The sequence below is a fragment of the Triturus cristatus genome, chromosome 1_2, assembly GCF_964204655.1.
Source record: "Triturus cristatus chromosome 1_2, aTriCri1.1, whole genome shotgun sequence".
Taxonomy (NCBI): Eukaryota; Metazoa; Chordata; class Amphibia; order Caudata; family Salamandridae; genus Triturus; species Triturus cristatus.
The window spans coordinates 277,443,484-277,458,984 of NC_140580.1; the positions used below are offsets into that span (position 1 = coordinate 277,443,484).

At 47.3% G+C, this 15,501-nt stretch overlaps 1 protein-coding gene across 6 annotated transcripts in view; it reads right to left on the reverse strand.

Moving 5' to 3' along the window:
* Window positions 1–15,501, reverse strand: part of LOC146867157 (uncharacterized) — a 1,274,092-nt gene that overhangs the window by 145,951 nt on the left and 1,112,640 nt on the right. For all 6 annotated transcript variants that reach the window (XM_085603699.1, XM_085603695.1, XM_085603693.1 and 3 more), the window contains one exon: window positions 9,905–10,081. In XM_085603699.1, the coding sequence (XP_085459825.1) occupies window positions 9,905–10,081 (177 nt within the window). The remainder of the gene's footprint in view (window positions 1–9,904; window positions 10,082–15,501) is intronic.

Below are 15,501 nucleotides of genomic sequence, written 5' to 3' on the forward strand. Positions count from 1 at the left end.
TTGTCTCTGGTGAAAGGTTCTCTCCCTCTCAGAATTCGGAACGGGCTGTAGCCTGTGGAAGCGGGAGTTATCCTGTACGCCCATAGTAGTCGCTTAAGTTCCTTCTCCCAGCTTGTGCCCTGACTAATGGCCGCTTGCACCGACCCCATTATCACTCTATTGAATCTCTCTACCGCTCCATTTCCCGCGGGGTGGTAGACCAGCGTGCGCCTGACCGTTATTCCATTTCTGTCTATGAAGGCCTCCCATTTGGTCGACGTGAACTGTGGGCCATTGTCGCTCAGGATCCCTTTGGGGATGCCTTCTCTGATGAATATGTCCGTGAGGAATCCTAAGATGGTGTCTGTCTCCGCGTTCCCGTCCACGTGGACTTCCGGCCACTTTGAGTACCTGTCGACGACCACGGTGAGGTACTTCTGGATACCACTGGCGTCTTGTATGGGGCCTAGGACGTCTACTGAGATTTCCTCCCACGGATTTTCCGGACATTCAAAGCGTCCCAGCGGTGGACGCAACACCCTTTGTGTCTTGTCTGAATTGCTGCACTGTTCACACGCTCTGACATGTCGTTCCACCGCGAGGTCCAATCCTGGCCACCAATAGTCTTCGTCTTCAAAATTCCCAAATGCCCTTCATGGGCGATGGCCACCACTCTAGGTCTCAACGCCAGCGGAGGCACTACTTTGTTACCCCGGAACAGAAAACAGGGGTCGTCCCCCAACGACAGTTCTTCTCGGACTTCCCAGTACTGTTTGAGTTCTTCTCCGAGTAACCTCTTCTCCGGCCACCACCTGCCTTCACCTTCTCATCTGACTCGTACTCTTCTTCCCACTCCTGCCTGCTGATGGCTTTCTCGTGATCGCCCATGAATGCCACCGCGTACTCTGCCCAATTCTCTGCGTCTTGCGCTTCCGCAGATTCCTTTGCTGCTGCTCTGCTTAGATAGTCCGCTACTCTGTTCCTGGTCCCAGGTATGTACTCCACGTCGTACACGTAGTCGAGGAGTCGTAGCGTCATCTTGGCGATTCTTGGTGTCGCGTGCTCATGGCCGTTGGACGTGAGAACCTTTACCAGTGGTTTGTGGTCTGTTCGCAAAAGGAATCTTCCACCCCACAAGAACTGTCGGAACCTTTCCACTGCCCACACCACGGCCAGCATTTCCTTTTCAATTACACTGAACTTGCGTTCATTGTCCGCCAGCGTGCGGGACGCAAAACTGATTGTGGATGTCATTCCTTGGGTGGACCTTTGAGTTAGCACCGCCCCTAGGCCTCGGTCGCTCGCATCCGTGGTCAGTACCGTGGGTGCTGTTGGGTCGAACCCTTGAATGGGTGCTGCATCGCATATTTCTCTTTTCATCCTCTCGAATTCCAGCTGTTGTTCCTCCTTCCATACAAACGCCGTTTTGTCCTTCAGGATCGACCTCAGGTGGTGTGTCTTTGAGGCAAAGTGGGCTACGAACTTGCTGTAGAATTCAGCCATCCCTAAGAACGTCCGGACCTCCTCCTTGCTTGAGGGTGTGGGTGCATCCCTGATGGCTGCCACGTTGGATGATTTGGGTTTTATGCCTTCCTGGCTGATTTCATGCCCCAGGTACGTGACAGTTTCCATTCCGAACTTGCACTTGTCCCACTGGGCTGTAAGCCCATTCTGCTTGAGTACTGCCAGTACGTCTGCTAGCTTCCGGTCATGATCTTCCCTGGAGGTTCGCATCACCAAGATGTCGTCCTGGAAGAATTGGATTCCCTCCATCTTGTTGAATAGCCGGTACATCAATTTTTGAAAAACTGCTGCAGCAGAGGCAAGCCCGAACGGCATCCGTAGGAATTTGTAGCACCCAAACGATGTTATGAACGATGTGAGGTGGTTGCACGATTTGTGGAGTGCAATCTGGTGATATGCGGACGTCAAGTCTACTGTGGAGAACCACTTGGCGCCCTTGGTCTTGGCTAGCATCTCGTTGATGCGGGGAAGAGGGAACTTGTCCACCACAATGTTCTTGTTGAGTTCTCTGAGGTCCACGCATAGCCTCACCTTCCCGTTCGGCTTCTGCGCAACAACCAAGGGGGCCAGCCATTCCGCATTGTCGATGGCCTCGATGATCCCGTTGTCCTCTAGCCTCTGTAGTTCCTCTTGTACCGCCTCCCTGGTGCGGAACGGGATGTTCCGCACTTTGTGGGACATTGGCCGGGCTCCCTCCTTCAGGTTTATTTTGTGCGTAAATTTTGTTAACTTCCCTATATTGTCTCTGAAAACTTCAGGGAACTCCTCTTTCCACTGCCGTGCTCCCACTCCAGGGTCCTCTTCCATCATGAGCACTTGTATGAGTCCTCCCGGGTTCAACTTTATTCCTAGTTTTCCTTGGTCTCTCCATCCTAACACTGACGGTCCTTTTTCTGCCACGTACAGTTTCCCTTCGCACGTTCTACCCTTGAACTCGAAGGTGAGGGGGCAATACCCTACCATCGGTATGGGTTCCCCTGTAAATGTCACGGGATGGATGTCCGTGGGACACAATTGGTGTGCTGTTACCGGTGCGAAGTCTTCCTCCCATATCTTCGTTCTTATGATCGTGTAGGGAGAACCTGAGTCTGCGACCATTGTGACTCCTACTCCCCCAATATTCATGTCGCATCTTGGTTTCTTGTCGACCGCACCGTCTATCCCCAATATCTGATCCTCTATCATCAGGATCTCTTCGTCTTCCTCCTGGCTTTCGGCCTCCTCGTCCTTGCCTGTCTCCTGGGCTATGTATTTCACTTGCTGCCTTGGTGATTTCCTTTGGCATACTCTCTCGTAATGGCCCATTAGGCCGCAGTACGTACACTTAGCTCGGAACGCCGGGCACCCTTTGTCGTTGGCGGCATGTTTGTTGCTGCCGCATCTGTAGCACGTGTTGGTGCTCCCTTGTCCCTGTACCTGCTGTTTCGTGCCCCGTGTCGTGTACTTCCTGTACATCCGCGTGTTGCGTTGCTCTGCCGCCTCCTGTCCCTCGCGGCTCTTCCGTTCCTCTATCCTGCACACGGCTTGCTCGGGAAGACGGTCTTTCTTAGCCGCCTCTGCACACCTCTTGGACATTTCCGCCTTCTTCACCATGGCCACCACCGTCTTAAGGGGTGCGTCTCCGTTTGCCCACAGCTTTTCTTGGATGGACGTGTTCACTGTGTGCATAATTATTTGGTCCCTGATCAACTCCTCCTGGAAAGTCCCAAATTTGCACGTCAATGCCAGCTTCTGGAGTGCCGCCACATACTCGTCGACCGTTTCCCCTTTGTGCTGCGCTCTGTGGTAGAAATTGTACCTGTCGATGGCTGTGCACACCGCCGGGCGGTAATGGGCGTCCAGATCGTCAATCGCGTGTTGAAACACATTATCGTCTCCTACTGGACGCACTTCCTTCACCAGGTCGTCGTATACTCTCTGACCCGCCGGGCCCAGGTGGTGTAGGAGTATCCTCTTCCTGCGCGAGCTTGGGAACACTGCGTCGCTCTCTTCTTCTAGGACGAACAGGTAGTTCATGAAATACCGCTTCCAGTCCTCCCACGGCATCTCCGGGACTCCCACTTTGGTCAGGAAGGGTACTGGGTTCGGCAAGGAGGACGATACGGCACTCATCTTGCCTCCGGCTCCCTTCCGCCGCGTACCTGGGCTCGAACCACTCGACACGCTGGTACCGCTGGAGCCCCCTTCGCCTGGGTCGTCGTCCTGGCCGGACTTTCCGCTTCCTGCGTACCCTTCTGCGACCCCCGCCAGGATGTATGGAGTTGCCTGACCACGTGCACTCCGGTGACGCTATCCCAGCTTGCTGGCTTGTCTTGGGTTCCTCCGCTGCTGTACTGGACCAGGCTGGGGCTGGGACCCTTACCGTCCTACTGCGCCCCTTCCGCCGCTCTCCGTAACGCTGCCGTGCTCCTGCTAGGGTGGTGGTGACTTTGGTTGCAGTCAGTGTGCACCACGTGGTATAACTCTGGAGGCAGCGCAGGGCCGTTTCACCTCCTCGTCGCCATTGTAATGTTGGGCCTTTCCCTTAAGTTGTTGTGCCCCACAGATGACACTGCCCGAGTTTAAGGTGGAACGAGGTTTATTACCACAATTTAACTTCTCAGCAGGAGCGCCGGTTCGGAGCTCCGTTCGCGTTTGAATCGGCGCGCTAGTGCCGATTCTAAAATGGCCGCCGCCGGAAGTCCGCTGACGTCGCACGTAGTGCGCGCCGCAGACTAGACCGCAACACCACACAGAGGGCAGCTGACAGGCAAGATCGAAGCCGCAGCTCAATATCCTGCAGTGCAGGGACTTCACCGCACCACGCAGTCTGTTCTGACATGGGAGGGAGGGATGGATGGGAGACCCCTGGCCGGCACCCTGCCTTCACTCGTCCGCAGGCAGCATCTGGTCAGCTCTCAGTCCACCGCCGGACAGACACAGGCTCACAGCTGTGGTAAGGAGGAAGTCAGGGCTCAGTGTATCAGCAGTGCAGGAAATACGAAGGGGTGGGATGGCCCCGTCCCACGCAGTAGACCGGGGCCCTCCAACACCACTCAGTGTGGCAGGCCCCGGGTCCCCGACAGGTGCCCGGATCGCCGAGCAGGGCTTCTTGTGGGTTGGGATGCAGCTTCAGTACTTCACAGGGCTAAAGGAGCAGTCAGCAACGATTGATGGCAGGTAGGATTTGGCTGAAAGCCTATCAGCCAAGAACAGCAGAATGGTGAAAGCAAAGTGAAGGGCAGACTCCCTAACAATGTAGCAAGCACCTCGAAACTCTCTGTAACAAGCATTGGCATAGCCAATAGGTCTCACCTTTGGGACCACATAAGTGGTTAGCCATGCAGCATAGAAGCTGCGAGTTTACAAATATTACATAGAACACTCTGCGTATTGCTAGGCGCGAGCAGGCATGAGAGGGTGGTGTGTGGAACGAGAAGGGCTGGCGGGGGTGCGAGGGGGAGGGCAGGGGAAGATGGGGGAGAGAGGAAGTGAAATGTATTGGTACAGAGGAGGGGGAGAATGGGGGAGGGGTAAAGAAGGCCGAGGAGAGAGGAAGTGGGGAGAGAGGGCCAGAAAATGATGGTGCGCGGCAGGGAGCTGAGAGGACGGGGGCAGAGAGAGAAGGGAGTGTGTATGGGGATGGGGTAGTGGTGAAATTGGTGTGATCATGCAGGCACTTCTAGCTGCTGCGTCTCGCGGGTCACATGGGGGCTCCCTGGTAATGGGCACAGAGGGCGCCAAGCCACTCAATTGATGCCTTATTTCCACGTATGACGGCCGCCATTAATATCCTGAGGGCATCAGCCCTACCTCCCTGGCCCCTCTGATGGGTGTTTGTTATCTCGGAATGGTAAACGAAGAATAAAGTTTAAAAAAATGGCACCGCCACCTTAGAATGCATTTTCTTAAAGCACACGAAAATGCATTCAAAGATGATTGTAGCAGATTCATTAGGAAAATCCATTTCCCCCAGATAACTGCTGCATTGCATATTGAGGATCTAAGTGAAACAAGATGAGCAGCTCTAGGCTCCTCCCACTCTCTCTCCCCACAAATCCTATGACTTCACTGACAGTAGAAACGAACCAGGAGGTGAGGATTGGTAAGGAATGGACTAGATCTGACTTCAGTGATATGAAGGTAGTAGATTTCATGCACATAAATTCACTGCACCCTCCACATAACAAAATACTCAAGCCGGTGGTGGGATCTATGTGCGGGGGTGGAGGGGGGGAGAACACCGAGCAGTGCCTGTTGTTGCGGCTGAGTGCTTTATCCCCAGGTATTTCAGGGCCAATCTCATTCTCCCTCGATATGCCTCGCTTTTATTTCACGGTATGTGTGTGTTCCCAGCGTGAAGCACCGCACTGAAATACTAAACGCGCCCACACCGTGATCAATAACAGAACAATTTGATTTCACTTAAATTACCAATGACCAATTGGCAATAATTTCCTGAAAGCGTTTGGACCTCAATAGCTGACAGGCCGCTATTCCAGAGCCTTTTGTTTCCACGCCGCAATTTGCTCAGCTGATCAAAGCTCAGCAAAGCCACATAAGAGGCCGGACAGTGACTGCCTACCTATCAACTCTCTTATATGAACAAGGCCCTGGACAAGGTGCACATTTGTCCATACTCGTGCACACTTTGGATTGAAGGTGTGATGAGGCACAATGTGAGCGGAAGGGTAGGGGGAGTGTAACAGTTGGAAGCTCTCTGAAGAAGAGGCAGAAGTTTGGTGCATGAGAAATGGATAGATCTTATGAAATCTCTAACATTCAGAGGTGGTGCTGAGAGTTCGGTGTCGGATGGAGTACTTGTTACACATTGGAAATGTGTGGGCGCAGCCCTGCTATTAAATTAACAGTCTCTAGAGATGGAACTAAGATTGATACGATGAGTGGGTAACATTGACAATTTTCTCTTTGGAAATTGCATGAAAGTTTTGATAAATTGAGCTTTTGTTTGAGAAATGTGGTTTGCGGTATCTCACTTCGCTTGTTTTACCCATATGGGTGGGTCTAAACTGGAAAGGAATTGGGAGCAAAAAAACAATGGCTTTACGCTAAGATCTTTGTACTGGGCTGAATGTATGACATTGTTCAACATTCTGTCCATCAATTGTTCTTTTTGCATTTGTCACCCCAGTCTTGGGCCCTTGGAAATGAGGCCTAAGGTGCATTACAACCAGAACCCACGCATCCTCATCAGAACCATTGCATCTTCACCTTTGCATGAGTCAGAACTGGCCCATCTTCACTTTTGCGTGGATCGTTGAAGCATGGAACGGGGCCGGGGCATAACCTTCAGAATCGACGCATCACCTGCTATGGGAGCAGTAGACTCGCATTGCTTTCAGAACCAGCAAGTCGCACTCAGAACCACTGCATCACTGCAATTGCGTGGAGAATCTCGATGTATCTCACCCTCTCCATGGATCGACACCAATGCATCGCTTTGGCTGCACCTCGCATCTTCTTTGACATCGACTCAAGCCCGGTAGAAGGTACTTTATTTCAGTGGGCCCAACTTTAGACTTTGTCCCGGTCCAGTGCGACCAGATACCCCATTTAAGCACTTATTGATTCTAAGCACTATTTTGCATTTATTCTTTACACATTCATATCACGACTTCTACTTATTGGATTTTTGTCGTTTTGGTCTTGTTTTATTTATAAAATTAAGTCCTCTTTTTCTAAACAGGTGTGGGGCCCTTTTGTGGTGTTTTCACTGTGTTACTATTTGAAATATTGCATACCTTCTTCACATATTGCCTCTTGAGTTAAGCCTGGCTGCTCTGTGCCAAGCTATCAGAGGGTGAGAACAGGATAATTTAGGGTATGTTGTGGTTTACCCTGGCTAGGATTGTGGTTCCTGCTTGGACAGAGTGCATACCTCTGCCAACCAGAAACCCAATTTCTAACACATGTTAAACTACCCCTCCCTCCTCCCCCACACTCCAATCTGAGTCATATTTAATCTTAGGTGCTAAACATTGTTAGTAGAAGTCAAATATGTGAGATTCTGCTATTGCGCTTTAACTGAGATTCAGATTCCAAAAAGGATTTGTATGTAGAGACAATGTGGATTGAAACGAAAATTCCTACTCTTCCTAGTTACTGTCAGATTTGACTAGCCTCTACCTAGTTCCTAAGTGGGGCTTGAGATCCCACAGTTTAAAAGGTGAGGCTTCAGAAGACTTTGTATACCAGGACTTTTTCTGTTTTTGTAGAATATTATAATTATGCTTTACAATTCTGTAAAGCAGCTGCTTATAAGGTTTATCTGTATATTATCTGTTTGTCTTCTACAAGAGGTATATATGTATGTTTAAGCTTTCTTCCTGTCCCATTTGAGTAATTTAGGAAAACATGAAAATATTTTGCCAACTCTATGCTGTTTTTACACATGTAAAAGCAAATGTCTATGTTTATGCACTTTTCACCATTTGTTGGCCTATAGCCTGTACTGGATAAGACTACGTTTTCATCTTCAGGGCCTGTGCATTACAAGGGAGGCAACTGGGATACGTGTCAAAGGGAACAAACCCCCGCTGGGCACAAAATGATAACATTTATGAAGGTGGTATTGCAACAGTCAATGTAGACTTAATATACCTCATGCATTTGCATTGTGAAGGAAGATATTGTAAAGAAATGTAATGAGCATGGTTGGGCTAACCGTCAAGAATTATGGGGCATGTTTAACATACGGTTGCATCACTTTTGCACCATGCTTAAGTTTGATTTATCAAGCCACGCGAGATCGTTGTGCGTGGCCCTGAGTGACTTTGGTTATGCGGCAAGCGTAAGGTAAGTTGTTTTACCTATTTCTTTATTTAATTTGACCTACCCCTTTGCCTGTCGACTTCCCCTTCTGCCTCGCACCGTGCTCGTCGCATCACTGTCTCGGCAATGCAGTGAGCACAAGGTAAGTGGTTTTATAATATTTTTTATTTCACTTTACCGATCTTGTCGTCTGTCAACTCCCCCCCGTCTCTACCCCAATGCTCCACTGCTCTTACCTCTGCCATATGTGCGTGCTACAGCTGATGTTAGAAGGAGTTCAATAGAAATAATGAGAGGACAGAAATATTGATAGTGGTGCAAAAATGAAAACGAAATGAGACAAAAAGTAAAGACAAAAACCAAAGGAAATGATGGACGGAGTGTTGAACATTGCAAGCACTCACCCCCAGTCAACTGATCTGGGTTTAATCCATCACCGTTCTTTAGCCCACTCTGCCACCCCAGTTCAGACATGGCCATATGCAAATCAGTCTGACCCTGTGCCTCATGGGAACAGTCCAGCCCGAACTGCCAAGCCATGTCTTCCCTGGACCGGAAACAAGCTTCCTAGGACCGGTTTCTGGCATTTCAGCCGTCTTCAGCCAGGCTTGCTTGAATCCAGTGGCAAAGTGAGCAAGGGACTCACATCTGAGCATACCCTGCCAACTTATGGCGAACAAAGCAAAAACCAAAGGAAATGATGGACGGAGTGTTGAACATTGCAAGCACTCACCCCCAGTCAACTGATCTGGGTTTAATCCATCACCGTTCTTTAGCCCACTCTGCCACCCCAGTTCAGACATGGCCATATGCAAATCAGTCTGACCCTGTGCCTCATGGGAACAGTCCAGCCCGAACTGCCAAGCCATGTCTTCCCTGGACCGGAAACAAGCTTCCTAGGACCGGTTTCTGGCATTTCAGCCGTCTTCAGCCAGGCTTGCTTGAATCCAGTGGCAAAGTGAGCAAGGGACTCACATCTGAGCATACCCTGCCAACTTATGGCGAACAAAGCAAAAACCAAAGGAAATGATGGACGGAGTGTTGAACATTGCAAGCACTCACCCCCAGTCAACTGATCTGGGTTTAATCCATCACCGTTCTTTGGCCCACTCTGCCACCCCAGTTCAGACATGGCCATAGGCAAATCAGTCTGACCCTGTGCCTCATGGGAACAGTCCAGCCCGAACTGCCAAGCCATGTCTTCCCTGGACCGGAAACAAGCTTCCTAGGACCGGTTTCTGGCATTTCAGCCGTCTTCAGCCAGGCAAAAAGTAAAGAAGCAGGCAGAAGCATTACCACTTCCTACCATCATGAATTATTGCACCTCATTTCGGGCATGATTTAGAGTTTAATGGATGGGGGTTCTTTCCCTAAAATGGATATCCCATCTGCATTATATCTCATGGCACTTGTAATAGGATGAACTGGATGTCTGACCATCAGTCTAATGGACAAATTTCAGGCTCTTTTTAAACAGATTTTCAAATATTTTCACGCACAAGTTGTTTAATTTTAGTTGCATGTATAAAGATGATGTGATTTGTGCACCAAAGTATATATATTAGAAGGCTGAGGAGACCAGTAACAAAATGCTTCTGTATAGTTAATGATTTGATAACTCTAGAAATACCTTTTTGCAATTAACGTATATAGAACAGCAACGCAAGTCACAATGTAATATGTTCTTTGAATGAAGATGTTGTATGGCGGAAATGATCTGTTGATAGTAAGAAAGCAGTTTATCTAAATCCATATCACAAAGGGATGTAACGTTGTCCAAAGCCAGAGAATCACTGAGATCTGAAATCTGAAAAACAAAAAGAATACAACTAAGATAAAGTATATGTACCATAAACCAACTAACAAACTTGTGGAGATTGAGTAGAGCTAGATATACTCCTGAATGACCCTCATTACGGGGTCTCTGCAATGTGGGGTTTAATTTTGTATCCTGCGGAGTTATTGTTGGAGGACTTGTTAACTCTGGAGGTGTGGAATTATGGAGGTTGGCTCCAGGTTGAACTCAGAGAATCCCCTAAGAAATCAGGAATAACAGAGGAATTTGGTAATTCTGGCTCTGATTCTGCTGATAATGTTCCATTAACAATATCTGGAGCTTACTTCTAAATCGGATTTAACTAAATGTTATATATTACATTACAAAATGCAGATTCTTCTCAGTCTATTAGTGCACAAAATATCTAAATTTTTCTCCAACCGCACATGCCCCGTGATCTCTACATCTTTTCTGCAGAGAGTTATAAGACGCAATTTTGAAAGTGTGAACTTGCTTATTACACTTGGTATTGGGGCCCATATTTATCAAAGTGTTGCGTTGCCCTTGTGCCACGCAAGGGTGACTCAACACTAAAGTCAGATTCATCAAACCATGCAAGGCCACCTTGTGTAGCTCTGCATGGCTTGATATATCTGGAGTAACGCAAGGCAGCGCAAATCACTGCATTGTGTTACTCTGCCCCAGGAAGGCAGTCTTTGGGTGGAAAGCTCATACGCATCCACCCATGGATTTTGGTGCATTCCCGGATTTACCATTAGTGGTAGACCTGGGAATGCACAAAATGCTATGCCTCCCAAGGGAGACGTAAAGAGAAGAAATATCTTTCTACATGTTTATCCCTCTTTCTATGTGTGTGGCATTCTGCAGGACACATAGAAAGAGGAAAATGCCTTTCAGGATTGTTTTTGCACAGGAAGGTGCCCCTTCCTAGAGAAAAACAATCCTGCTTACATCGCAGGCACCCTTGCACCAAGGTGCCTGCGTTGGTGTTAGGCAGCCAAAAGTGCACCAGCACAAGGAAAGGACAGGACAGGAATGTGCTGTATGATGGTACATTCCCGCCCTTTCCCTTTAACGCAGGGCAGTGCACCAAGGTGGCTTGGTGCGTGGCACCTTGTGAAAGTGTGACAAAGTGGCTCCCCAATGTTTTAAGCATATTTTAATATACTTCTCACTTTAAAAACTGTTAATATTGTTGTTCCGATTTCTAAGTGTCAATTATTAAAATAGCTTGTGCTGTTGTGGTGAAATCAATACTCGCTTGCTCTGCAACCTTACAGCCTTGCATGAGAGATATTATCTTACATAAGCACATTACACATTAGAATAATATGCAGCCTCAAAGATTATCAAACAAAGTAAAGTATCAAGCAAAGTTATTATCAAAACTAGCATTTGTTGTAACGGAGTAATAAACAACATCTGGGGACTCACCTGCCTTTTTGGAACACATTTTTGGGATAAGATACTGAAACTCCTTTCAGTATCTTATCTGTCAAACAAATTAATCCTATGATTTTAGAAGATGCCTTTGTACTAATTCCAAATCTTCTCAACAATCATGAGAACAAATTGTTAGAGAAGTTGACATGAGCTTTGGCCACAAATATATATTGTTCTAGCAGAAGCGGAGGCCTGGTGAGGGGACTGGCCTGCTGCAATTGAACAAGCAAAACTGTTACTTGGGTGACAAAGATTTAATAAGTAGCAAAAGATCAGTGTGGAGGATTTTTATGGAGCAAGAAGGCGGCCGTGTGAGGATGGCTGTTCCTGCTCTTCTCTCTAACTGGGCACTGATGGACTTTCTTTCACTCCCTATGTGCACTTTGCTGGAATGATTGTGGGAGTATGCTTAGCTAGTACTCCACTAGCACTTTGGTCACTCTCAGAAAAAAGTCTGATCCAGCTCGACCGCACACTAGTCTTACTGGTTTTACGTGCAGTCTGCTGGGCGTCTGTGAAGCTGGGATGTCTCCTCGCTCGGTGTGTAGTAGCAGCAATGCCTCCAAAGTGCGCAAGAGGCTTGAAGCATTGGGATGGCTATGGAGTGACGATGACAGTGAACAAAGCGGAGGGAAGATCTGAGCGTTCAGACCACCCACCAGCCAGGAAACCTGTGGATCAATGGAGCCCCGATGCAGGAAATTGTGGACCCACAAAACAATCAGCATCAGCAGGTTCTGTAGCAGAGTACTTCAGGAAACCGACCCAGCCTTCTGAAGCTGATGAAGCCCGGTGTGCACGATTGTAGATCCGATGCTTGCTACCGGGTGCTCTCTTCCCAACCTTGGAGCATATGAAGCTAATTGTGGACACCAGGAGGACGGCATGGTGCCTTCCTTTTCTGTAGTAGAAACTCAGGCACTTGCAGAAACAGAGTTAACGAATGGAGGCAAATCTTCTGTGAACCAGCTAGATTGCGTGACTGTTGTGAACTTGGAACCGGGTATGGCGGCAGCAGCTTTTGTAAGTTCTGCTGTGAGCAGATACCCCAGTGGGAGGGTCAGGCATGAAGATGATCCCAACTGAGGATACACCTCAGACTCCTAGCACAGATATCACTTTGGTCAGCTGCTCATAGATTCCCGTTTAAACAAAACTCGGGTCAAGCAGGAGAGGGCAAAATCCAGAACTATTTTAATAGATCTGGGCAACTTTTTTACTACGCCAGGTGATTTCTGGTCTGGCACGTCCCGATTGTAAAAAATCTTTTGAAGGGGGTTCATTTTTCATTAGGGCAGATTTTTGCCACTTCATGGTGGAGAGAAGGTGGTGCCTCCGTCACCTTTCCAAAACAAGGAAGCTCAGGCTTATTTAATGAAGCCAGCTAAACTCAAGGTGGTTTTTTAAGATGAGATCCACTTCTTTGTCTCAGAGATTAAGGCAAAGGAGTTTTTGGAAAGTCTAGGCTCAAGGTCCGGTTAAGGCAGTTTACTCTGACAGGATCGCAAGATAATCTTACAAATCTAGATTATAATCATGTTTGTTCCATTTTCAAGCAGGAGAATGTATGGTTCTTAAGCTGTTGAATGGGGGGCTACTGTTTTGGGAAGGAAGTGATTTGGAGTATATAAGTGTTGGTTGACCAAGGCCCTTGTGATGGGGGCAGGCTAACATCATTGTACCTGGTTGGTCCAACTTCTTTAAAAAGATGGCAGGGTGGGGTGGGGGGTTCGAGGGGCAGTGTAGGGGGGTCAGAGTGGTGGGTGGTGGGGGAAGAGGAATGTGGTGTAGGGTGGTGGAGGGACACTGGGTTGAAGTTGGTGAGATTCACACAGTTTGGTGCCACAGCAGATATGAGCAAGTAAAAAAAATTCATAAAAAGAAAAATGTTGGAAATTAGGGAACAAATGGTCATTTGGAACAGGAGAAGGAAAAAACTCTTGTGGGTTTTCTTTTGTTTTGGTATTTAACATGGCTTAGCAAGAATTGGCATTTACCTGTATGGGATTATGAGGGGGTAGTGTACGATTGTCAGTTGATATGAAATTATCTGACCCTATATGAGACAAGATGGCAGGGCATGAGCTGCTTCATTGTATGGTTAATATATGTGTGAGACAAGATGGCAGGGCATGAGCTGCTCCATTGTATGGTTAATATATGTGTGATACGCACACATTAAAGGTTAAAGAAACAATTCCACCAAATATCGTAATTCACACATTCCTTTATTCATTGAATTTAGTTCTCCTTTCTTCATAGTAGCCAACACGTTTTGTCCTAATTAAGGACTTCTTCAGGGCTCATCAACTGTCCTCTGAGTAAGTCATTGAAAGTATCACAGGCAAAGTATCCCTCTCAAGCTTGACGGTGTTGATTGCAGACAGAGGGATACTTTGCCCGTGATACTTTTAATGACTTACGAGTCGACTATGATCTGACCTTACCCAAGGAGCCATTTTGACTAATCTTTGCCTTATTTTGGATTTTAAATACGGAAGTGCAGCTCTTGACTCTGCCACCTCGTCTACTAAGAAATACAGAAGGAGATATTAGGTCATATATTATTCAATACTGGGGACTGCATTATCCTAGTGACACAGAAAAGATATTGCGAGGTGGATTTTATTATAGAGAAAAGAGAAAATAGAAAATGCACAATACTCAGAGGACAGTTGATGAGCCCTGAAGAAGTCCTTAAATAGGACGAAACGCGTTGGCTACTGTGAAGAAAGGAGAACTAAATTCAAAGAATAAATGAATGTGTGAATTACGATATTTGGTGGAATTGTTTCTTTAACCTTTAATGTGCGCGGATCATATCTTTTGTACAATTGTCTGTTGTGGAAGTTTTTTTCACGCATTAGGAAACTAAGGGGTCTTGTTTCCTGTGATTATCGCACCATTTGCCAACATTATTCCTGAAATTTAAATAGGTGCGGTATTATAACCTAGACATCCTTTGTAACTCATTTTGGTCAATATATGTGGCCTCAATAATAAAACGAAAAGAAGGATGGGCACATTGGGTTTAATGGTCATGAGACCAGATTTGATCTGTATTCAGGGGACCCATATTCCTTGGAGCAAGCAGGAGTTTTCGATTTATCTTGCCTTACCACTCTTGGCCTGCACGCAGCAAAGTCCGACATCCCCGGGTGGGGGGGGGGGAGGGCGGTACTTGCAAATAAATCTATATTTTTTCTTCAAATTTTTTATAGCACAAACTTGACCAAAGGTATCATGTATCAGAGTGCTTACATGAGCACCAGTTGCGTTACATAAGTACACATTAATTTTTTTTTTCTTCATTTGGCATGGGGAGATGAAGTGATTTGCCCAGAATCACAGGATGGTAAGCGTTGTTGCTGAGACTCGATTCCCCAGATTTTAGGTCAACCGCTCTAGCTGTTTGGTCACATCTTCTCCCCTCTATTTACTCACCTGGATGCACTGCTGTGGATAAGCTGGGCAGAGGGGTTATTGTTGACTGTGAGGTAAGTAAGGGTCGGTTCATGCTGTGCTCAGTGTATGGGTCTAATGTGGATGAGGCTGACATTTTGGATCTACCGAATGTAGAATTGACAACATGGCTGCGCCCTCTAATTTATGTGGATATTTAAATATTCATCTGGAGGCCAAAAGTGATTGACAGAAGGATCAAGTATATACAGGGAGGAAGCTGCGGTATTCAGGTCTTTGCAACTTCTAGTGAAGGATCATGGCCTTATAGACGTGTGGGATATCGGTAAGGCCCCAGATCCAGGCTTTGTGTTTTACTGTTTTCCACATCATAAGTTGGTGAGGTTAGATTACTTTTTTGTGTCTACTAGCCTGGCCAGTTAGGCTGAGATAAAGATATTTCCTAGGGTACTCTCAGATCTTATCCCGCTGGTCCTTGAAATCACAGTGATGGGTTTTACTAAGCCACAGGGGTCTTGGACGTTTGATAGAAAATTGCTGTTAGCTGAAACATATGTGGGTCA